General features: G+C 41.9%; 1 protein-coding gene across 5 annotated transcripts in view; it reads left to right on the forward strand.

Annotated features, from left to right (window-relative positions):
• The window catches only part of SAMHD1 (SAM and HD domain containing deoxynucleoside triphosphate triphosphohydrolase 1), a 72,167-nt gene that overhangs the window by 27,952 nt on the left and 19,211 nt on the right, over nt 1–25,004 (forward strand). For 4 of the 5 annotated variants that reach the window (XR_013535012.1, XM_078371014.1, XM_078371013.1 and 1 more), the window contains exons 7-13: nt 1,604–1,762; nt 10,740–10,840; nt 10,959–11,067; nt 14,870–14,961; nt 16,192–16,307; nt 20,313–20,452; nt 21,550–21,642. Coding sequence is in view for 4 of the 5 variants with exons in the window: in XM_078371014.1 (XP_078227140.1) it covers nt 1,604–1,762; nt 10,740–10,840; nt 10,959–11,067; nt 14,870–14,961; nt 16,192–16,307; nt 20,313–20,452; nt 21,550–21,642 (810 nt within the window). In the remaining variant the exon portion in view is untranslated. The remainder of the gene's footprint in view (nt 1–1,603; nt 1,763–10,739; nt 10,841–10,958; nt 11,068–14,869; nt 14,962–16,191; nt 16,308–20,312; nt 20,453–21,549; nt 21,643–25,004) is intronic. The other variant, XM_008995429.5, reaches the window with a different exon arrangement.

Consider the following 25,004-nt stretch of genomic DNA (forward strand, 5'->3'; position numbering starts at 1 on the left):
ATTTTTCCTCTTTGTGTGTGTGTATATATATATATATATATACATACATACCTTGATTCAGTGTTTTTTTTTTTTTAGAGACAAGGTCTTGCTCTGTTGCCAAGGCTGGAGTGCAGGCCTGAAGACAGCTAACTGCAGTGTCAAGCACCTGGGCTCAAGCAATCCTCCCGCCTTAGTCTCCCAAGTAGCTGGGACCACAGGCGCATGCCACTATACCTAGCCAATTTTTAAATTTTTTTCTAGAGACAGGGTCTTCCTCTGTTGCCCAAGCTGGTCTCAAACTCCTGGGCTCAAGCAGTCCTCCCACCTCTGCCTCCTAAAATGCAGGGATTACAAATATGAGCCACTGCACCCAGCCTGATTCTGTTTTGGTTTTTGTGTTTTTATTTTTATTTTTATTTTCTTTGAGATAGAGTCTCACTCTATTGCCTGCCCAGGCTGGAGTACGGGGCAAATTTGGCTCACTGCAACCTCTGCCTCCTGGTTTCAAGTGATTCTCCTGCCTCAGCCTCCCAAGTAGCTGGGATTATAGGTGTGTGCCACCATGCCTGGCTAATTTTTGTATTTTTTAGCAGAGATGGGGTTTTGCCATGTTGGCCAAACTTGAACTGCTGCCTTAAAGAGATCCTCCCACCTCGGCCTCCCAAAATGCTTGGATTACAGGTGTGAGCCACCATACCCAACCCTGATTCCGCTTTTAAGAGTAGTTTCTGGAGCAAGAATTGTTTCCTGGGGGCGGGGGTGGAAATAGTTATAGGGTGAGACACTTATAATCCTACCACTTTGGGAGGCTGAGGCAGGAAGACTACTTGAGCCTAGGTGTTCAAGACCAACCTGGGCAACAAAGCAAGACCCTGCCTCTACAAAAAATTTAAAAATTAGGTGGGTGGGGTGGTGTGCACCTGTGCTCCCAGCTACTCGGGAGGCTGAAGTGGGAGGATTGCTTGAGCCCAGGAGTTCAAGGCTGCAGTGCACCCATGATCACCTTACTGCACTCTAGCCAGGGCAACAGATTCCCTATCTCTTAAAAAAAAAAAAAAGAATATAGGATAATTCAGGTTTTGTTTTTTATCTTAGTTTTTGTAGGTCCTAGGAAAGGGCAGATGTCTTCAGGGGTTCTTTTGCTCCTTTACATTGATTGTGAATGAGTGAGCAGAGAGAGAGAAGCAAACTGAGGCCAATTTGAGATCTTTGTTTTTACTGGCAAGTTTGCAGCTACTCCTTTTCACCACTAGATGGCAGTGCTAACAGTTTATAACTGCACATGTTCAAAGGCTGATGAAAAAATTCAATTTTATATTTATTAACATGTAATTCTATCTACATGATCTTGTAATATTCATTTAGGTACTATATTATATCATAAAGTGCATTAAATATGTTTATGAAATAATACGATTTGTAAAAAGTTTGCAGACTAGTAAAATCGTGAAAAATCTGACAGGTTTTTAAAAATGTTCCTAAGACTATGGTTAGAAACTAGAGAATTAATATGCAATAGACCCTTATCTCAGAATTACTTGGAATTGAAGATAATTTTGTTAATCAGGGCCCTCAGTGGACCAGAACCTATAACACATCATATTGTGCTTACTTTTCCTAGCATGAACAAGGCTCAGTTAAGATGTTTGAGCACCTAATTAATTCTAATGGACTCAAGGCTGTCATGGAACACTATGGTCTCATCCCTGAAGAAGATATTTGCTTTATCAAGGAACAAATTGCAGGACCACTTGAATCACCTATCAAAAAAGATTCTTTGGTAAGTTTATGTACAACTTAATTTTAACTGACTGGTGGTTTTCATCTCGCCTTTTCATGATTCCTTCCAAGTTATACATTTGGCTATTTTAGAGGCTAAATGATAAAATATGAGTTCTATATTTCTACTGTTTAATGCAACCATAAAAGGCTTATATTTTTTCTACCTCTCAACTGAATTATTTAGAAGTTACTTCCTAAAAAATATATATAGAAAAATTTTTTTTTTTTGAGACAGGGTCTCACTGTCACCAGGGCTAGAATACAACGGGACAGTCTCAGCTCACTGCAACTTCTACCTCCCAGGCCCAAGTGATCCTCCCACCTCAGCCTCCTGAGTAGCTGACCCACAAACATGCACTACCATGCCCAGCTAACTTTTGTATTTTTTGTAGAGATGGGGTTTGTCATGTTGCCCAGGCTGATCTTGAACTCCTGAACTCAAGTGATCCACCTACCTCTGCCTCTGAAAATGCTGGGATTACAGGTGTGAGCCACTGTGCTCAGCATAAATTTTTTTTTTTTTTTGAGACAGAGTCACACCACAGCCGGCCGTAAGTTCTTTTTTAGTGAATATATATGCAGTATTTTATTCATTTAAAAAACACTTATCGGACTGGGCGCGGTGGCTCAAGCCTGTAATCCCAGCACTTTGGGAGGCTGAGGCAGGTGGATCACGAGGTCAAGAGATCAAGACCATCCTGGTCAACAAGGTGAAACCCCGTCTCTACTGAAAATACAAAAGATTAGCTGGGCATGGTGGTGCGTGCCTGTAATCCCAGCTACTCAGGAGGCTGAGGCGGGAGAATTGCCTGAACCCAGGAGGCGGAGGTTGCGGTGAGCCGAGATCGCGCCATTGCACTCCAGCCTGGGTAACAAGAATAAAACTCCGTCTCAAAAAAAAAAAAAAAAGAAAAACCACTTTTCTTAGAGATGTGGTCACACTATGTTGCCTAAGCTGGTCTCGAACTCCTGGGCTCAAGTGAGTCTTCCACTTTAGCCTCCCAACGTGCTAGGACTACAGGTGTGAGCCACCATACCTGGCTTGCATTATTTTATATAGAATCCTAAAGTAACTTTGTTTGGAATGTAAGTGTGTGTTTCATTTAACCATTAAAATAAACATTTGGCCAGGCTCAGTGGCTCATGCCTGTAATCCCAGCACTTTGGGAGGCCAAGGCAAGAGGATCACTTGAGCCCAGGAGTTTGAGATCAGCCTGGGTAACATACTGAAACCCTGTCTCATGCCTGTAGTCTTCAGCTTCAGAGGCTAAGGCAGGCTGCAGTGAGCTGTGATTGTGCAGCTGCACTCCAGCCTGGGTGACAGAGCTAGATCCTGTCTCTGAATTTTTAAAAATCTTATTTGAAATGTTTAGATATAGAAGATCTACAAAAAAGTTGAACTGGTTCAATGGAGAATCTATTTTGTTTCCTTTTTGATCTCTTGGTTTTTTTTTTTTTTTTTTAATTAAAAATAAAGTTGGAAAATAATTTTCCCCTGAGACTTTTAGGGCTTTTACCTCAAATATATACAAGTATACTTATAAAGAGATGGGTTTTGTAGCAAATATCCTATTTCCAAAAAAATGAATCTCAAAGAATACTTTGAAGAATGTATATTATTTAGATTAGGTGTGTAGCTACTTTGAAAGATAGTACTGTTTTAATGCATGAAATCAGGCATTAATAGTTTATTAGATTGTGTGAAAATATATATATATATATATATATTTTTTTTTTTTTTTTTTTTTTTTTTGAGATGAAGTTTCGCTCTTGTTACCCAGGCTGGAGTGCAATGGCGCATCTCGGCTCACCGCAACCTCCGCCTCCTGGGTTCAGGCAATTCTCCTGCCTCAGCCTCCTGAGTAGCTGGGATTATAGGCATGCACCACTATGCCCAGCTAATTTTTTGTATTTTTAGTAGAGACTGGGTTTTACCGTGTTGACCTGGATGGTCTCGATCTCTTGACCTCGTGATTTACCCACCTCAGCCTCCCAGAGTGCTGGGATTATAGGCTTGAGCCACTGCACCCAGCTAGATTGTATATATTTTAAAAGTTTAATTTAATTTTTTTTTTTTCAGTTACTGAAATTCTTTTTTTTTTTTTTAATTTTTTATTGGATTTTAGGGTTTGGGGTACATGAGCAGAGCATGCAAGACAGTTGTGTAGGTACACACATGGCAGTGTGCTTTGCTTCCCTTCTCCCCTTCACCCACATTTGGCATTTCTCCCCAGGCTATCCCTCCCCACCTCCCTCTCCCACTGGCCCTCCCCTTTTCCCCCCAGTAGACCCCAGTGTTTAGTACTCCCCTTTCTGTGTCCATGTGTTCTCATTTTTCATCACCCGCCTATGAGTGAGAATATGCGGTGTTTCATTTTCTGTTCTTGTGTCAGTTTGCTGAGGATGACGTTCTCCAGATTCATCCATGTCCCTACAAACGACACAAATTCATCATTTCTGATTGCTGCATAATATTCCGTGGTGTATATGTGCCACATTTTTCCAATCCAGTCTATTATCAATGGGCATTTGGGTTGATTCCAGGTCTTTGCTATTGTAAACAGTGCTGCAATGAACATTCTTGTACATGTGTCCTTATAGTAGAACGATTTATAGTCCTTTGGATATATACCCAGTAATGGGATTGCTGGGTCAAATGGAATTTCTCTTTCTAAGGCCTTGAGGAATCGCCACACTGTCTTCCACAATGGTTGAACTAATTTACACTCCCACCAACAGTGTAAAAGTGTTCCTTTTTCTCCACATCCTCTCCAGCATCTGTTGTCTCCAGATTTTTTAATGATCGCCATTCTAACTGGCGTGAGATGGTATCTCAATGTGGTTTTGATTTGCATCTCTCTGATGACCAGTGACGATGAGCGTTTTTTCATATGATTGTTGGCCTCATATATGTCTTCTTTTGCCCACTTTTGAATGGGCTTGTTTGTTTTTTTCCTGTAAATCTGTTTGAGTTCTTTGTAAATTCTGGATATCAGCCCTTTGTCAGATGGGTAAACTGCAAAAATTTTTTCCCATTCTGTTGGTTGCCGATTCACTCTAGTGACTGTTTCTTTTGCCGTGCAGAAGCTGTGGAGTTTCATTAGGTCCCATTTGTCTGTTTTGGCTTTTGTTGCCAATGCTTCTGGTGTTTTGTTCATGAAGTCCTTGCCTACTCCTATGTCCTAGATAGTTTTGCCTAGATTTCCTTCTAGGGTTTTTATCGTGCCAGGTCTTATGTTTAAGTCTTTAATCCATCTGGAGTTAATTTTAGTGTAAGGTGTCAGGAAGGGGTCCAGTTTCTGCTTTCTGCACATGGCTAGCCAGTTCTCCCAACACCATTTGTTAATCAGGGAATCGTTTCCCCATTGCTTGTTTTTGTCAGGTTTATCAAAGATTATATAGTTATAGATAAGTTGTGTTGCCTCCGGTGCCTCTGTTTTGTTCCATTGGTCTATATCTCTGTTTTGGTACCAGTACCATGCTGTTTTGATTACTATAGCCTTGTAGTATAGTTTGAAATCCGGTAGTGTGATGCCCCCCGCTGTGTTCTTTTTGCTTAGAATTGACTTGGCTATGCGGGCTCTCTTTTGGTTCCATATGAAGTTCATGGTGGTTTTTTCCAGTTCTGTGAAGAAAGTCAATGGTAGCTTGTTGGGGATAGCGTTGATTCTGTAAATTACTTTGGGCAGTATAGCCATTTTCACGATATTAATTCTTCCTAACCATGAACATGGAATGTTTCTCCATCTGTTTGTGTCCTCTGATTTCGTTGAGCAGTGGTTTGTAGTTCTCCTTAAAGAGGTCCCTTACGTTCCTTGTGAGTTGTATTCTAAGGTATTTTATTCTTTTTGTAGCAATTGTGAATGGCAGTTCGTTCTTGATTTGGCTTTCTTTAAGTCTGTTATTGGTGTAGACGAATGCTTGTGATTTTTGTACATTGATTTTATATCCTGAGACTTTGCTGAAGTTGCTTATCAGTTTCAGGAGTTTTTGGGCTGAGGCGATGGGGTCTTCTAGGTATACTATCATGTCGTCTGCAAATAGAGACAATTTGGCTTCCACCTTTCCTATTTGAATACCCTTTATTTCTTTTTCTTGCCTGATTGCTCTGGCTAGAACTTCCAGTACTATATTGAATAGGAGTGGTGAGAGAGGGCATCCTTGTCTAGTGCCAGATTTCAAAGGGAATGCTTCCAGTTTTTGCCCATTCAGTACGATGTTGGCTGTTGGTTTGTCATAAATAGCTTTTATTACTTTGAGATACGTTCCATCGATACCGAGTTTATTGAGGGTTTTTAGCATAAAGGGCTGTTGAATTTTGTCAAATGCCTTCTCTGCGTCAATTGAGATAATCATGTGGTTTTTGTTTTTGGTTCTGTTTATGTGGTGAATTACGTTGATAGACTTGCGTATGTTGAACCAGCCTTGCATCCCCGGAATGAATCCTACTTGATCATGATGAATAAGTTTCTTGATTTGCTGTTGCAATCGGCTTGCCAATATTTTATTGAAGATTTTTGCATCTATGTTCATCATGGATATTGGCCTGAAGTTTTCTTTTCTTGTTGGGTCTCTGCCGGGTTTTGGTATCAGAATGATGTTGGTCTCGTAAAATGATTTGGGAAGGATTCCCTCTTTTTGGATTGTTTGGAATAGTTTTAGAAGGAATGGTACCAGCTCCTCTTTGTGTGTCTGGTAGAATTCGGCTGTGAACCCGTCTGGACCTGGGCTTTTTTTGTGTGGTAGGCTCTTAATTGCTGCCTCGACTTCTGACCTTGTTATTAGTCTATTTATAGTTTCAGCTTCCTCCTGGTTTAGGCTTGGGAGGACACAGGAGTCCAGGAATTTATCCATTTCTTCCAGGTTTACTAGTTTATGTGCATAGAGTTGTTTGTAATATTCTCTGATGATGGTTTGAATTTCTGTGGAATCTGTGGTGATTTCCCCTTTATCATTTTTTATTGCATCTATTTGGTTGTTCTCTCTTTTATTTTTAATCAATCTGGCTAGTGGTCTATTTTGTTGATCTTTTCAAAAAACCAGCTCTTGGATTTATTGATTTTTTGAAGGGTTTTTCGTGTCTCAATCTCCTTCAGTTCAGCTCTGATCTTAGTTATTTCTTGTCTTCTGCTGGGTTTTGAGTTTTTTTTATCTTGCTCCTCCAGCTCTTTCAATTTTGATGATAGGGTGTCAATTTTGGATCTCTCCTTGCTTCTCACGTGGGCACTTATTGCTATATACTTTCCTCTAGAGACTGCTTTAAATGTGTCCCAGAGGTTCTGACATGTTGTGTCTTCGTTCTCATTGGTTTCGAAGAACTTCTTTATTTGTGTCTTCATTTCATTGTTTACCCAGTCAACATTCAAGAGCCAGTTGTTTAGTTTCCATGAAGCTGTGCAGTTCTGGGTCGGTTTCTGTATTCTGAGTTCTAACTTGATTGCACTACGGTCTGAGAGGCTGTTTGTTATGATTTCAATTGTTTTGCATTTGTTGAGCAGTGCTTTACTTCCAATTATGTGGTCAATTTTAGAGTAGGTGTGATGTGGTGCTGAGAAGAATGTGTATTCTGTGGATTTGGGGTGGAGAGTTCCGTAAATGTCTACCAGGTTTGCTTGCTCCAGGTCTGAGTTCAAGCCCTGGATATCCTTGTTGATTTTCTGTCCAGTTGATCTGTCTAATATTGACAGTGGAGTGTTAAAGTCTCCCACTATTATTGTGTGGGAGTCTTAAGTCTCTTTGTAAGTCATTAAGAACTTGCCTTATGCATCTGGGTGCTCCTGCATTGGGTCCATATATGTTCAGGATCGTTAGCTCTTCTTGTTGTATTGATCCTTTTACCATTATGTAATGGCCTTCTTTGTCTCTTTTGATCTTTGTTGCTTTAAAGTCTATTTTATCAGAGATGAGAATTGCAACTCCTGCTTTTTTTTGCTATCCATTTGCTTGGTAAATCTTCCTCCATCCCTTTATTTTGAGCCTTTGTGTATCCTTGCATGTGAGATGGGTTTCCTGGATACAGCACACCTGATGGGTTTTGGATTTTTATCCAATTTGCCAGTCTGTGTCTTTTGATTGGTGCATTTAGTCCATTTACATTTAGGGTTAATATTGTTATGTGTGAATTTGATATTGCCATTTTGATGCTAAGTGGCTGTTTTGCCTGTTAGTTGTTGTAGATTCTTCATTATGTTGATGCTCTTTAGCATTTAGTGTGATTTTGGAATGGCTGGTACTGGTTGTTCCTTTCTATGTGTAGTGCCTCTCTTAGGAGCTCTTGTAAAGCAGGCCTGGTGGTGACAAAATCTCTGAGTACTTGCTTGTTCACAAAGGATTTTATTTTTCCTTCACTTCTGAAGCTCAGTTTGGCTGGATATGAAATTCTGGGTTGAAAGTTCTTTCCTTTAAGAATGTTGAATATTGGCCCCCACTCTCTTCTGGCTTGTAGAGTTTCTGCCGAGAGATCTGCTGTGAGTCTGATGGGCTTCCCTTTGTGGGTGACCCGACCTTTCTCTCTGGCTGCCCTTAGTATTTTCTCCTTTATTTCAACCTTGTTGAATCTGACGATTATGTGCCTTGGGGTTGCTCTTCTTGCGGAATATCTTTGTGGTGTTCTCTGTATTTCCTGCATTTGAGTGTTGGCCTGTCTTGCTAGGTGGGGGAAGTTTTCCTGGATAATGTCCTGAAGAGTATTTTCCAGCTTGGATTCATTCTCTTTGTCCCCTTCTGGTACACCTATCAAACGTAGGTTAGGTCTTTTCACATAGTCCCACATTTCTTGGAGACTTTGTTCATTCCTTTTTGCGCTTTTTTCTCTAATCTTGGTTTCTCGTTTTATTTCATTGAGTTGGTCTTCGACTTCAGATATTCTTTCTTCTGCTTGGTCAATTCGGCTATTGAAACTTGTGCATGCTTCGCGAAGTTCTCGCATTGTGTTTTTCAGCTCCTTTAATTCATTCATATTCCTCTCTAAGTTATCCATTCTTATTATCATTTCCTCAAATCTTTTTTCATATCTTTTTTCAAGTTCCTTAGTTTCTTTGCATTGATTTAATACATGTTCTTTTAGCTCATAAAAATTTCTTTCTGAAGTCTAATTCCGTCATTTCATCACAGTCATTCTCCGTCCAGCTTTGTTCCCTTGCTGGTGAGGAGTTTTGGTCCTTTCTAGGAGGCGAGGTGTTCTGGTTTCGGGTGTTTTCCTCCTTTTTGCGCTGGTTTCTTCCCATCTTTGTGGATTTATCCGCTTGTTGTCTGCGTAGTTGCTGACTTTTCGATTGGGTCTCTGAGTGGACACCCAGATTGTTGATGATGAAGTATTTCTGTTACTTGGTTTTCCTTCTACCAGTCTAGCCCCTTTGCTGTACGACTGCTGAGGTCCACTCCAGGCCCTGCTTGTCTGGGGTGCACCTCTAGCAGCTGTGGCACAGTGAGGGATGCTACCAGTTTCTTTTTCTGCTATCTTTGTCCCAGGATGATGCCTGCCAAATGTCAGTCTTTTGGATATAGAGGGGTCAGGGAGCTGCTTGAGGAGACAGTCTGTACTTTATAGGAGCTCAATTGCTGAGCTGTGAGCTCTGTTGTTCATTCAGGGCTGTTAGGCTGCTATGTTTGATTCTGCTGCAACAGAGCTCATTAAAAAAACCCTTTTTTTCTCAAATGCTCTGTGTTGGGGGTTTCGGGCTTTATTTTTGGATGTCCGTTGAGGTGTCCTGCCCAGCTAGGCGACAGACCTAGCCACTGTTTGCCTGCCGAGGCTCCGCCCTGCTGTTCTGTGGTTCGCCCTGTTGCTGCAGGCTCTGCTATTCTGCTGCGGTCTCCGCCACTGGCTACGCCCTGCGGTGGAGTCTCTCTGTTGTAGCGGGTTGCCTAGGCAACGGCAGGCTGCGTCAGCAGTGGGCCTGTATCTCAGTAGGGACGGGTTGCCTCGGCAACGGCTGGCTGCGTCAGCAGTGAGCATGTATCTCAGTTGGGGCGGGTTGCCTCGGTAATGGTGGACGCCCCTCCCCCACAGAGCGTCTCGGACCGTCTGCACGGGGAGCATTTGGAATCGCGGTTTTGTCCATCCCACTGGGCTACCCCAAACACTCTGTCCCTGCAATCCCCTGGGCTGGCCCACTGTCCAAGTCTCGTTCAGTCTCAAGTCCAGCCCTCTCAAGTCTCAGGTTGCCGGTTCAACAGGGCACCCGGACAAGCGCGCCCTGTGGGGAGCACTGTCCCCCGGCTTCGCCAGGCAGAGGTACTGCCTGGCGTCTTGCGTCTCCTTTATACTTGGGAATTTCCACGTTCTGTGGGCAACAAAGATCAGTCTGGAAATGCAGCTCCGACTCACCTCTCCACGGATTCAACAAGAGCTTCAATCCTGGGTTGTTCTCACAGCGCCATCTTGAGTCCTCCCCCTAATTTAATTTTTTTAATATGGAGTCTTGCTCTGTCACCCAGGCTAGAGTGCAGTGGCGCAATCTTGGCTCACTGCAACCTCCACCTCCTGGGTTCAGGTGATTTTCCTGCCTCAGCCTCCCAAGTAGCTGGGACTACAGGCCCCTGCAACTACACCTGGCTAATTTTGGTATTTTTAGTAGAGCTGGTCTCGAACCCCTGACTTCATGATCCACCTGGCTTGGCCTCCCAAAGTGCCACGATTACAGGCATGAGCCACCACACCTGGCCTAGGTTTTATATTTTTAAAAAGCTTATTAACCAAGAAAATACAAAAGTTGTTGGTTTTGGGAAATGTAATAGAGTTAAGATCTTTTCAGTGGCACAAGAAAATGTGGTAACAATAGGGTATCATATACCTTAGCATTTATTTTCCCTCTTTACTGGTTTAGAAATGAAGTGGAAGAAGGAAAGATTAGAGCCTTCTAGTTTATCTCATATCTGTTTATAATTTACAGATTAATAGAATTGCTTTACTTTGCTTATAAATAGATTTGATGCCTATCCTAAAACTTCCAGTGGGTTTTCTTGCCTTCCAGTGGCCATATAAAGGGCGTCCTAAAGAAAAAAGCTTCCTTTATGAGATAGTGGCTAATAAAAGAAATGGCATTGATGTGGACAAGTGGGATTATTTTGCCAGGTATGCACTAAACACTTCTGAAAAATTGGCTAAAATCTTTATATAAATTTAGTATTACTATTTAAGGTATGACTTCCATGTTGAAAGATTGCATTTCTCTGCTTTGGAATCCTTCTAGGGACTGCCATCATCTTGGAATCCAAAATAATTTTGATTACAAGCGTTTTATTAAGTTTGCCCGTGTCTGTGAAGTAGAAAGCAAGTTGCATATTTGTACTAGAGATAAGGTAAGCTATGTCAGAGGAAACAGCAAGAAGAATGTTGTTTCTGGTCTGAAATTTGCAAAGAACCATTTAACAATATGAAATAATTGGTAAATCATCAATCTCTTTACTTAATTCCTAGGATTTGTAAATATCTTTAATCTCTTCACTTCTACTGCATTGTTAAAAAGTCATAAAATTAAAATGGACATTTATTAAGTTTTGATTTAGATACTGGTTTTGGGGGTTTTTTGGCTGAAACTACAGGTGCACACTATCATGTGTTGTTTACTTTTTGTTTTTTTGTTTTTTGAGATAGGATCTCACTGTGTTGCCCAGGCCAGTCTTGAACTCCTGAGCTCAAGTGATCCTCCTTCCTCAGCCTCCTAAGTAGTTAGGACTACAGGTACACACTATCATGCCTGGCTTGTGTAAGGCATTATTTTAAGTGCTTCAGTTGGATCAGCTCAATCCTTAAAATCCTGTGAGATATTCTTCCATTCAACAGGCGAGCAAATTAAGGCACAGAGAAGGCATATAATTAACAATGATAGAGTTGGAATTTCAACCCGGAAAGTTTGGTTTCAGAATCTCCTTTTTAATCACTGTATTAGTGTTGAAAAATTTTATGTAGTTGACACCTGAGCAAAATGGTGTTTAGGGGGTGTTGCCCCCTCTCCTAGTGGAAAATCTGTATATAACTTTTCTTTTTTGAGACAGAGTCTCCCTCTGTCACCCAGGCTGTGGTGCAGTGGCGCGATCTCTGCTCACTGCTATTTCTGCCTCCCGGTTCAAGTGATTCTCCTGCCTCAGCCTCAGGAGTAACTGGGTTTACAGCTGCCTGGCTAATTTTGTGTGTGTGTGTGTGTGTGTGTGTGTGTGTGTGTGTGTGTTGACCATGTCTTGCTCTGTTGTAAGGCTGGAGTGCAGTGGCATGATCTTGGCTCACTGCCACCTCTACCTCCCGGGTTCAAGCGATTTTCCTGCCTCAGCCTCCCAAGTAGCTGAGAATGCAGGAGTATGCCACCATGCCCAGCTAATTTTTGTATTTTTAGTAGAGATGGGATTTCACCATGTTGGCCAGGACGGTCTCGATCTCTTAACCTCATGATCCGCCTGCCTTAGCCTCCCAAAGTGCTAGGATTACAGACACGAACCACTGCGCCCGGCCTATAATTTCTGTATTTTCAGTGGAAACAGGGTTTCACCATGTGGCCAAGCTGATCTCAAACTCCTGACCTCAAGTAATCCACCCTCTTTGGCCTCCTACACTGCTGGGATTACAGGCATGAGCCACTCCACCCAGCCTGCGTATAACTTTTGACTTCCCAAAAACTTTACTAATAGCCTCCTGTTGACCAGAAGCCTTATCGATAAACTTAATGGTAAATTACACACCTTTTGTATGGTTTTTTAAATTTTGTCTTTTGTTTTCTTTCCAGACAGAGTCTTGCTCTATTACTCAGGCTGGAGTACAGTGGCACTGTCAGAGTGCACTGTAGCCTTGACTTCCTGGGCTCAACTGATCTTCCCTTTTCTTCCTCCTGAGTAGCTGGGACTACAGGCATATGCTTGGTTAATTTTTCAATTAATTTTATAGAGGTGGGGTTTCATTATGTTGCCCAAACTGGACTCAAACTCCTGGACTCAAGCAACCCATCCCACCTACCTCAGCCTCCCAAAGTGCTATGATTATAGGTGTGAGCCACTGCATCCAGCCTATTTTGAATGGTACATGTATCATATACTATATTCTTTTTTTTTTTTGATACAGGATCTCACTCTGTCACCCAGGCTGGAGTATAGTGGCATGATCTCAGTTCACTGCATCCTCCACCTTCCAGGCTCAAGCAAATCTCTCACTTCAGCTTCCTGAGTAGCTGGGACCACAGGTGCATGCCACTACACTGAGCTAATTTTTCTATTTTATTTTTTTTGTAGAGACAGCGTTTTGCTATGTTGCCCAGCCTGGTCTCAAACTCCTGACCTCAAGCAATTCACCCTCCTTGGCCTCCCAAAGTGCTCATATGTGTGAACCACTATGCCCAGTCTGCTGTATTCTTATAATAAAGTAAGCTAGAGAAACGTTATTAAGAAAATCATAAGGCACGTCCAGGCACAGTGGCTCACACCTGTAATCCTAGCACTTTGGGAGGTCAAGGCTGGCAGATCATTTGAGGTTAGGAGTTTGAGACTAGGCTGGCCACCATGGTGAAACTCCGTTTCTACTAAAAATACAAAAATTAGTTGGGTACAGTGGCACTTGCCTATAATCCCAGCTATTTGGGAGGTTGAGGCAGGAGAATCACTTGAACCCCAGAGGCAGAGGTTGCAGTAAGCCAAGATTGCTCCACTGCACTCTAGCCTGGGTGACAGAGCAAGGCTCTTTCTCAAAAAAAAAAAGAAAAAGAAAAAAATCATAAGGCAAAGAAAGTATGTTTACTATTCATTAAGTGGAAGTGGTCATCCTAAAGGTCTTCATCCTTATCATCTCACATTAAGTAGGCTCAGGAAGAGGAGGCCTTGGTCTTACTGTCTCAGGTGGCGGCAGGACAAGAAAATCTGTATAATTGAACTCTCACATTTCAAGCATGTGTTGTTAAAGGTCAGCTGTGGTTAAACAAGTGAAGTCCGTAGGTCCCTGTTAGATGGCAGCCATGTAATCAAAAAGTGGTATAGTACTGTACTGAAGAAAGTCAAGAATGGCTAAGTGTGGTGGCTCATGCCTGTAATCCCAGTACTTTGTGAGGCCAAGGCAGGTGGATCAACTGAGTTTATGAGTTTGAGTCCATCCCAGCCAACATGTGAAACCCTGTCTCTACTGAAAATACAAAAATTAGCCGGGCGTGGTGGCATACACCTGTATTCCCAGCTACTTGGGAGGCTGAGGTATGAGAGTTGCTTGAACCAGGGAGGTGGAGGTTGCAGTTAACTGAGATTATGTGCCACTGCACTCCAACCTGGGTGACAGAGTGAGATTGTCTCAAAAAAAAAAAGTCAAGAATGAAGAACATAAGAATAACAATACCTATTTCCTAGAGTTATTGGGAGGATTCAAATATATAATTTAAGAAGCCTAAAACAGAACCTGTCACAGAGTTTGAGCACATAGTAGATTTTAGGAGTTTGTTTTTGTTTTTGCTTTTGTTTCCGAGACAGAGTCTCGCTCTGTCGCCCAGGCTGGAGTGCAATGGTGCAATCTTTGTTCACTGCAACCTCTGCCTCGTGGGTTCAAGCAATTCTCCTGCCTCCTCAGTAGCTAGGATTACAGGCAACCGCCATCATGCCCAGCTAATTTTTGTATTTTTGTAGAGATGGTGTTTCACCATTTTGGCCAGGCTGGACTTGAACTCCTGACCTCAGGTGATCTGCCCACCTCGACTTCCCAAAGTGCTGGGATTTACATGTGTGAGCCACCGTGCCCAGCCTAGTTTATTAAGAATGAAAGTTTTTGCAGTGAAAGACTTGCATTCCAGCCTGGGCAACAGAACAAAACTGTATCTCAAAAAAAAAAAAAACAGAATGAAAGTTAGCCGAGCACAATAGCTGATGCATATTGTCCCAGCAAGGTTGAGATGGGATGATGACTTCATACCAGCCTAAAAGAACTTGTCTTTAAAAAAAAAAAAAGGAATGAAAGTTGCAAGCCAATAAATGGCTTTACTAATCTGCCTCCTCATTTCTTATTAGGCTTGAAGGTATTAATGAAGTAGCCCCTATGCGTAGCCCTCTTGTCTGCCACTATCCCTTTTCCTTGTCCTATATACTTGTCTATTAATAAGGTTAATGTAATTTGATCCTATTAATATTTAATATTTTCCTGCAGGAAGTTGGAAATCTGTATGACATGTTCCACACTCGCAACTGTTTACACCGTAGAGCTTATCAACACAAAGTTGGCAACATCATTGATACAATGTAAGAAACTTGATGGTCATTTCCCTATAAAATATTCCATGATACTTTGCTAAAATATCATACTAGGCTCAACTTGACATTTCTAGATAAGTTCAAGTGAATATTAAGTGAGTAAATCTAAAATGGTTTCCTTAAAGAAAAACTCTAGAATAAAGTTAATTTAGTTGGAGGAAAAGGAAGGAAATGGATAAAGGGGCAGATGAAGAAGAGCTGGCTTCGGCCAGACATGAAGCAGCAGTGCTGGGATCACTCAGGACCTCTGAACAGGTAGTCACTTACATACCAGGTAAAAGTCATCAGGAGAATGGGAGGTAGGACACAAATATTTGAATTCTGAGATTAATTACAAAAATAAACTTTAAGGATTAAGATTAATGTCTAATTCTATCCTGTCAAATATTTATAAAAAATAGTACCAAATGGTAAAACCAACAGGAATTTTACCTCTTCCTGACCCAGTCAGAACCGTAGCAGAAAACTGTACAGCCAGGTCTCTACATGACTCAAAGACTCCATGAGGAGTTATCAAACACTGGGTGTGAGTCAAGTTACTTCTTCCGTGACTCTAAAATAGCCTTAAATTGATTAACCTTTCATTTTGTTTTTACATTTGTGTTGAGGAAATTTATCTTCATTCCTATTTTTCGCCTATCCTTTGTCATGAGCAGATTACTTGGAATACATTCTCCTATTTATATGTTAATACTTTGGTAAGAGTTGTTGTTGTTGAATTCAGAGAGATCTAAGTTCAAAGACTGGCACTGTTTCTTCCTAACTTGGTTAAATGAAAATTTACTTCATTTCTGTATCTATAAAATTGGGGCTGGGCCGGGTGCAGTGGCACATGCCTATAATCCCAGCACTTTGGGAGGCTGAGGCGGCTGGATCACCTGAGGTCAGGAGTGTGAGACCAGACTGGCCAACATGGTGAAACCCCATCTCTAAAAAAGAAAAAATACATATATATTGGAACTGAATATCCCTACCTTATTGTTGGGAAGATTAAAGAAGATGATGCCTGTAAAGCCCTGCCGTGGTGCCTGGAACACAGTAAGCGTGGTAGCTCACAGGCCACCATGCACATGGCTAGTATGGTTGAGAAGCGATTGTCTTCAGAACATTGTGCCTCATTATTTTATTTCCCAAAAGTAGAAAGATTTCCTTAAGCAAGACATAAGGCACATATTCAAAATTTCTCATAAGTATCAATTTTTGCAAAATGATTTTTAGGATTACAGATGCGTTCCTCAAAGCGGACCCCTACATAGAGATTACAGGTACTGAAGGAAAGAAGTATTGCATTTCTACAGCAATTGATGACATGGAAGCCTACACTAAGCTGACAGGTAAGAAGTAACAAGTAACATAGACGGTCCACCTCGGATAAACTGAGGTAGAGATAGGATGTCTCTGAATTGCCAATAGGTTATTTTTTTTTATTTTATTTTTCATTTTAAAAAATAATTATTTAATTTTGCAAAGATAAAGAAGGGGTCTCACTATATTGCTCGGGCTGCTCTCAAACTCCGGGCTCAAGTGATCCTCCTGCCTTGACCTCTCAAAGTGCTAGGATTACAAGTGTGAGCCACTGCACCCAGCCGATGGAAGTATTTTAGCTTCCCGAGTAATTATCTCCTTTTGAATTTGAGTTTTATTTCTGTCTTGTACTGATAAAGTGACCTTGACTGAGTGATTTAACCTACCTGAACCTCTCATCTATGAAATGAGGGTAATGATACCTGGCATATAGTTGGTCATGATGTTTAAACGAGGCATAGCACCAAGTATAGGCTTAACACATAAGTACTCAATATGCATTATTTAACTTTTATTTTTTGAGACGGAGTCTTGCTCTGTTGCTCAGGTTGGAGTGCAGTGGCACAATCTTGGCTCACTATAGCCTCCACCTCTCAGGTTTCAGTGATTCTCCTGCCTCAGCCTCCTGGATAGCTGGGATTACAGGCATAGCCCACCATGTCCCACTAATTTCTGTATTTTTAGTAGAGATGGGGGTTTCACCATATCGGCCAGGCTGGTCTTGAACTCCTGACTTCAGGTGATCTGCCTGCCTCGGCCTCCCAGAGTGCTAGGATTATAGGCATGAGCCACCGCACCCGGCCCATTATTTAAGTGTTTACTTTTATTCTTATTTATTTTTTTTATTTTTTGGAGACAGGATCTTATTCTGTCATCCAGGCTGGAGTGCAGTGGTGCCATCACAGCTTATTGGTGCCTCAACCTCCTGAGCTCAAGTGATCCTCCTGCCTCAGCCTCAGCCAAGTAGCTGGGTCTATAGGCATATACCACCACACCTGGGTAGTTTTTTAAACTTTTGTAGAGACAGAGTCCCACTATGTTGCCCAGACTTGTCATTATTTAACTTATAATATACCTGAATACCAACAAACTGACTTGGCCATTTAAGATTATTTTCATTGCAAAAACACAAGATGCCAGGAACATCAATCCACACTTTTGCAGAAACAAAATCTTCAGTTTAGTGTGGGAAGGAGGAAAGAGAGGTAAAGGTGCCACGGGTGGTTCTTCATTGTGGGAAAGTATTGACTGAGATAAAGCAAAAGAAGTAGAACAAAAACTGTACAGCAGTCAGAGTTCTTACTTAAAAATTATGAAACCATTTAACTAAAAATAAAATTAGGCCAGGTGCAGTGGCTCACGCCTGTAATCCCAGCACTTTGGGAGGCTGAGATGAGCAGATTACCTGAGGCCAGGAGTTTGAGACCAGTCTGGCCAAAATGGTAGAACACTATCTCTACTAAAAATACAAAAATTAGCCAGGTGTGTTGTCATCCTGTAATCCCAGCTACTCAGGAAGCTGAGGCAGGAGAATCACTTGAACCAAGGAGGCAGAGGTTGCATTGAGCCAAGGCAATGCAACCACTGCACTCCAGCCTGGGCAACAGAGCAAAACACTGTCTTAAAAATAAATCAATAAACAAAAAATAAAAATTAAATTGGAAAGCAATCCTATAGCTTACAAAATCAGTGGAAAGGCTGGAGGCCCTGAAAATGGAGAAAACAACAGAAGCCAAATGACCTAAGATACGACCAAATCATTCTACTGTAGCTTCCTGCCTAGAGTGCTGCTGTTCTACCACTGCTGGATTCTATTTGTTGCACACTAACTGAATGAAACCTAAACTAGCTCCTCCTAAACTGTCTTTGTAGAGCCAGTTTCTTAAATTACCAACCCTTACAGATTGATATTTCTGTAAAGTATGATAAAAATGAATTACTAGAAAAATGAAATGGGGGGAAAAGACATGTAAAATACAAGCCCAAATTTTTATTATTCAACTTGACAGACTTCACATTACATTTCAGTAAATTTAATCAAAAGATACATAATAGGCAGACAAGGCAGCTTGTGTCTGTAATCCCAGCACTCTGGGAGACAAGGCAGACAGATCGCTTGAGCCCAGGAGTTTGAGACCAGTCTGGGCAACATAGTGAAACCCTTTTTCTACAAAAAATTTAAAAATTAGCCATGGCAGTGTGTGCCTGTAGTCCCAGCTACTCAAGACGCTGAGGCTGGGGGATCATTGCAGCCCAGGAGGTCAGGGTTGCAGTGAGGCAAGATTGCACCACTGCATTCCAGCCTGGGCAATAGGGTGAGACTCTGTATCAAAAATAATAATAATAGAGAACAAATTAAATTATAAAAACTATATACATTGCTTTTTGTTTGTTTGTTTGTTTGTTTGTTTTTGAGACAGAGTTTCATTCTTGTTGCCCAGGCTGGAGTGCAATGGCGTGATCTTAGCTCACTGCAACCTCCACCTCCCAGGTTCAAGCCATTCTCCTGCCTCAGCCTCCCAAGTAGCTGGGATTACAGGCATGTGCCACCATGCCCAGCTAATTTTTTATATTTTTAGTAGAGACGGGGTTTTTCCGTGTTGGTCAGGCTGGTCTCAAGCTCCCAACCTCAGGTGATTCACCCACCTTGGCCTCCCAAAGTGCTGGGATTACAGGCATGAGCCACTGCACCCAGCTACATTGTTCTTTAAAAATATATATGTAAGGCCAGGCAGGGTGGCTCATGCCTGTAATCCTAACACTTTGGGAAGCTGAGAGGCAGGTGGATCACTTGAGGTCAGGAGTTCAAGACCAGCCTGACCAACGTGGTGAACCCCCATCTCTACTAAAAATACAAAGTATTAGCTGAGTGTAGTGGCAGGTGCCTGTAGTCCCAGCAACTGAGACTGAGGCTGAGGCGCAAGAATCAGCAGGAGATAGGGGTTGCAGTGAGCTGGTATCAAGCCTGGATGACAGAGCGAGACATCATCTCAAAAATAAAATAAATAAAATAAAAGTCAAGAAAAAATTGAACAAGCTGAAGATATTTGCTTTTAATTTTCATAATAAAGCAAGTAATGCCATATTTTTAAAAGTCATCTTCATCTAGGTGTGGTGACATGTGCCTTTAGTCCTAGCTATTCAGGAGACTGAGGCAGGAAGATTAATTTTTTCAAATTATACTTACATTTAAACTATGTTTTAGTTCAGCTGGGCATGGTGGCATGTGCCTATAGTCCCAGCTACTCAGGAGGCTGAGGCATGAGGATTGCCTCAGCCCAGGAGGTCAAGGATGCAGTGAACCATGATCACGTGCCACTTCACTCCAGCCTGACGACAGAGCGAGACCCTGTTTAAAAAAGAAAAAATTTAGCCAGGTATGGTGGTGCACATCTGTAGTTCCAGCTACTTGGGCTAAGGCAGGAGGATTGCTTGAGCACAGGACTTTGATGTTGCAGTGAATTATGATAGTGGCACTGTACTTCAGCCTGGGCTACAGAACGTGATCTTGTCTCCTTAAAAAAAAAGAGGCCAGGCGCTTGTAATTACAGGTGGCTCACACTCGTAATCCCAGCACTTTGGGAGGCCTAGGCGGATGGATCACATGGTCAGGAGTTTGAGACCAGCCTGGCCAATATGATGAAACCCCATCTCTACTAAAACCACAAAAAATAGCCAGGTGTGGTGGTGTGCGCATGTAGTCCCAGCTACTTGGGAGGCTGAGGCAAAAGAATCACTTGAACCCAGGAGGTGGAGGTTGCAGTGAGCCAAGATTGTGTCACTGCACTCCAGCCTGGCAACAGAGAGACTCCATCTCAGAAAAAAAAAAAGAGCCACTGTGACTGGCCAACTGGAACAATTTTAAATGGTTTTTTTCACTTAAGTCTTTTAAAACATTTTCTTATATTGCTAAAATAATAATGTACCTACGTTTGTGAACTGCCTGTTAAGATCATTTCAGTAGCATAGCACTATAGAACTCTTTAACTCTGTGTTTTCATTTTAATATAACTGAAATGTCATCAAATTGGCAGATAACATTTTTCTGGAGATTTTATACTCTACTGATCCCAAATTGAAGGCGGCACGAGAGATTTTAAAAAGTATTGAATACCGTAATTTATACAAGTATGTGGGTGAGACCCAGCCAACAGGACAAATAAAGATTAAAAGGGTGAGTTATCAGGCATCTTTCCATTAGTGAAAGGTTATCTCTGTCCTCCAAGAGGAAACCACTAACCTATCATGATACTGTGACTTTGTACTAAGTGCTTTACTTTAATTCTCATTTAATCTTCACAGCAGCGTAGGGTTCTTAGGCCTGTTTTGCAGATAGAGAGACTGAGACTTTGCTGAGATTAAATAACTTGCTCATGAAAGTATGTTTAGCCAGGATTCAAAAGCAAGGTCTAACTTAACTCCAAATCTTTGCTCTCATTCAGGAAATGAGAGTGGGTCTCCGATTTGGGTAGATTCTAATAAAGTGCCGGCGTGAGCTTCACTGAGGCTTTGGTGACCTGTTTCAATGACTTGGTTCCTTCACAGGATATCAGTCTCCCAGATGGCACATACCTGTCTTCTTTAACTCAAATATCTATTTTCACCTCCTACTTGTGAAGGATTTTCTCTTTGCCAGAAAGCCATAACACAAATCATACTGATGACCACATCCTACCTCAATAATTTCTTGGGTTATACTTTACTTTCTCTTGTTGTACTAATAGGTTAATGCCACATTTTTTTAAATGTAAATTTTGTTTGTTTGGTTTTTTATTTTTTATTTATTTATTTTTTTGAAATGGAGTTTCACTCTTGTTGCCCAGGCTGGAGTGCAATGGCATGATCTTGGCTCACTGCAACCTCCACCTCCCGGGTTTAAGTGATTCTCCTGCCTCAGCCTCCCGATTAGCAGGAATCACAGGCATGCGCCACCACACCTGGCTAATTTTGTATTTTTAGTAGAGATGGTGTTTTTCCATGTTGGTCGAGCTGGTGTTGAACTCTCAACCTCAGGTGATCTGCCCACCTCAGCTTCCCAAAATGCTGGAATTACATGCATGAGCCACCATGCCTGGTGATTTTTTTTCCCTTTTATAATTTTTCACAGAAATTGCTCTTTTTGTTTAAAGGGTGGCATTGGTAGGAGTGATATTTGTTAAGGATATCTCTAATCATTTTTCTTAGGTGCCATTTTCATAAAGGAAACCTGTTTGTAGCTCGAACACTTAACGATGAAAAATGGATTCTAACATGGAGGATTGTGTTTTCCAGGAGAACTATGAATGTCTTCCAAAAGAGGTTGCTGATGCTAAACCCAAAGTACCACTAGAAGTAAAGCTGAAGGCTGAACATTTTATAGTGGATGTAAGTAATTAGTCCAGAAATACGTGAATAATTTTTTAAAGATAAAGCACCCCATCATTATCAAAGTAGTGCATGTTCATTATAACAACTTAGAAAAATACAGAAAGATAGAAGAAAGGAAGTCATCTGTGGCCTCACAAAGAGAACCAATGTTATTAACCACACAAAAAAAATTCATGTGATTACATTGTCTATATTAAAATTTTTAAATTACATAAGTAATACATTTTAATTTTTTTTATTGCCTGCATTCAAACACAAAGGAAAAAGTTGTGGGGCCAGGTGCAATGGCTCACGCCTGTAATCCTAGCAGTTTGGGAGGCCAAGATGGGTCTGGAGTTGAAGACCAGCCTGGCCAACATGGCAAAACTCTGTCTCTACTAAAAATTCAAAAAAGTAAGCCAGGTGTGGTGGCACACTCCTATAGTCCCAGCTGCTCTGGAGGCTGATGCAGGAGGATCACTTGAACCCAGGAGGCAGTGGTTGCAGTAAGCCAAGATGGTGCCACTGCACTCGAGCCTGGGCAGCAGAGTAAGACTCTACTCCAGAAAAAATAGAAAAAGAAAAAATAAAAAAGTAACCCCAGCACTTTGGGAGGCCAAGGTGGGTGGATCACAAGGTCAGGAAATCGAGACCATCTGGCCAACATGGTGAAACCCCGTCTCTACTAAAAACACAAAAATTAGCTGGCCATGGTGGCATGCACCTGAGTAGTCCCAGCTACTCAGGAGGCTGAGGCAGGAGAATCGCTTGCACCTGGGAGGCAGAGGTTGCAGTGAGCCAAGATCGTGCCACTGCACTCCAGCCTGGGTGACAGCGAGACTCTGTCTCAAAAAAAGAAAAAGTTGTGGGGTTGTTTGCTTCTTTGTTTTTGTGTATATTTTTCCTTCAATATAAGCTTTTTTTTTACTTTGTTGTTGTTGAGACAGGATTGCTGTAGCCCAGGCTGGAGTGCAGTGTCAGGATCAAGGCTCACTGGAGCCTTGACCTTCTGGGCTCAAGGTGATTTTTCCACCACAGCCCTCCTGCATAGCTGGGATGACAGGCTCGCAGTAGAGAATAGGTCTCTCTATGTTGCCCAGGATGGTCTCAAACTCCTGGGCTCAAGCGATCCTCCTACCTTGGCCTCCCAAAATACTAGGATTCCAGGGACTCCCCTTTTCATAGAGGCTGTGATGTCTTTTCATGTTCTAATGAGAATGCCAAACAGCTTTCTCACATTTTCTTGTTTCCTATAGGAAATCCTTTTTGGAGTTCTATTCCTCTGAAATCTCAGGGCAGTGTGCCCCTTTTGTTTTTTCCCATAAACCTCTTATTTATTATTTTGTTGTTGAAAAATTCATAAACAAAGGATGACCTCTTCATAACCATTGTTTGCCAAATGATGCTATGAGTGAATTGCCCTCGGGCTCACTGTCTGTTAACTTGGCTGATTTTGAAGTACCTCAGATCTTCACATCAAGCTGCGGTTTCTTGTTTCACTAAATGAGGTTTCATTAGAATAAAGAGATCTCATGTCTCAATTTCCTGAGGCTGTGAGACTTCACTCCCCAGAATGTTTTCCCCTGGGCGCTGCCATGTTTGCCCTTGTCTTCAATGCAGTGGTCAGTCCTGGTCAGTCCCTCCAGCTGCCATCTGGTTTTTCTCTCAAGAGTACAGTCTCCAAAAGGATGTAGGATCAGAACTACTCAAAGAAGCTACACATGGGAAAAGATATACTCATGACTAGTAGACATGAAAAGAAGTTTAACCTTATGGATAAGACATTAAGCAAAATTAATGGAGCAGTGAACATAATTATTATTTTTTTACTATCAAACTTATAAGAACAAAAGCATTATAAAATTCTGGTAATATAGTATGTGAAAATAAAAGTGTAAATTGGTACAAGGCCAAATTAGAAGTATGTTCTAAAATGTTAATTGACCCAGCAATTTTCATTCTAGGAATTTGTCCTAAGGAAATAATTAACTTTGAAAAAAAAAGTACAAGTATTTTATTATATGGTTGTAGTGTAAAATTAGGAGGAAAACATATGTCTATCAATAGGAAATACTGTGAAATAATGTAAACATTAAAGTTTTTTTTAACATAGAAAGATTTCTGTAATATAATAAGCGGGGGGAAAAAAAGCAGTACAGGTTGGACTGGTTGGTCATGCATGCCTGTAATCCTGTCTCTCTGGGAGGGCAAGGCAGGAGGATCACCTGAGGCCAGGAGTTTGAGACTAGTGAGACCCTGGACCTTATCAACATTCAAAACTGCCTTCCCTGGCAGGTGCCATGCTCATACCTGTAATCCCAGCACTTTTGGGAAGCCGAGGCGGGCAGCTCACAAAGTCAGAAGTTCAAGACCAACCTGGCCAATATAGTGAAACCCCCGTCTCTATTAAAAATATAAAAAATTAGCTGGGCATGGTGGCGGGCGCCTGCAATCCCAGCTACTAGGGAGGCTGAGGCAATAGAATTGCTTAAACCCGGGAGGCGGAGGCTGCAGTGAGCCAAGATTGCACTACTGCACTCCAGCCTAGGCGACAGTGTGAGACTCTGTCTTAAAAAAAAAAAAACTGCCCTCCCTGTAAAATTGCTAATTTAAACATACTCTTTTCTGTTCAGTAACCCCTTTCCTCCTCATCTACACTTTCTTAGCTCATTGGGACCTCTAGTTTATTGTGTCCTCACTTCTTCCAGCTTGGCAGTGGCCTTCTATCTTCATTTCTCTCCAAATGGAGGCTGGGTGCAGTGGCTCAGGCCTATAATCCCAGCACTTTAAGAGTCTGAGGCGACCAGGCGCGGTGGCTCACAGCTATAATCCCAGCACTGTGGGAGGCCGAGGTGGGTGGATCACGAAGTCAAGAGATCAAGACCATCCTGGTCAACAAGGTGAAACCCCATCTCTACTAAAAATACAAAAATTAGCTGGGCATGGTGGTGCACGCCGGTAGTCCCAGCTGCTTGGGAGGCTGAGGCAGGAGAATTGTTTGAACCCAGGAGGCAGAGGTTGTGGTGAGCTGAGATCCTGCCATTGTACTCCAGCCTGGGTAACAAGAGCGAAACTCCGTCTCAAAAAAAAAAAAAAGAGTCTGAGGCAGGCGAATGGCTTGAGGTCCAGAGTTCGAGACCAGCCTGGCCAACATGGTAAAACCCCATCTCTGCTAAAAATACAAAAAAATTAGCCAGGTGTGGTGGTACACACCTGTAATCCCAGTTACTTGGGAAGGTGAGGCAGGAGAATCACCTGAACCCAGGAGGCAGAGGTTGCAGTTAGCCAAGATCATGCCACTGCACTCCAGCCTGGGCAACAGAGCAAGACCCCATCCCAAAAAATCATCATCATCATCATCATTTTAGACTATCCTCCCT

This window comes from Callithrix jacchus, chromosome 5 (genome assembly GCF_049354715.1).
Source record: "Callithrix jacchus isolate 240 chromosome 5, calJac240_pri, whole genome shotgun sequence".
Lineage (NCBI taxonomy): Eukaryota > Metazoa > Chordata > Mammalia > Primates > Cebidae > Callithrix > Callithrix jacchus.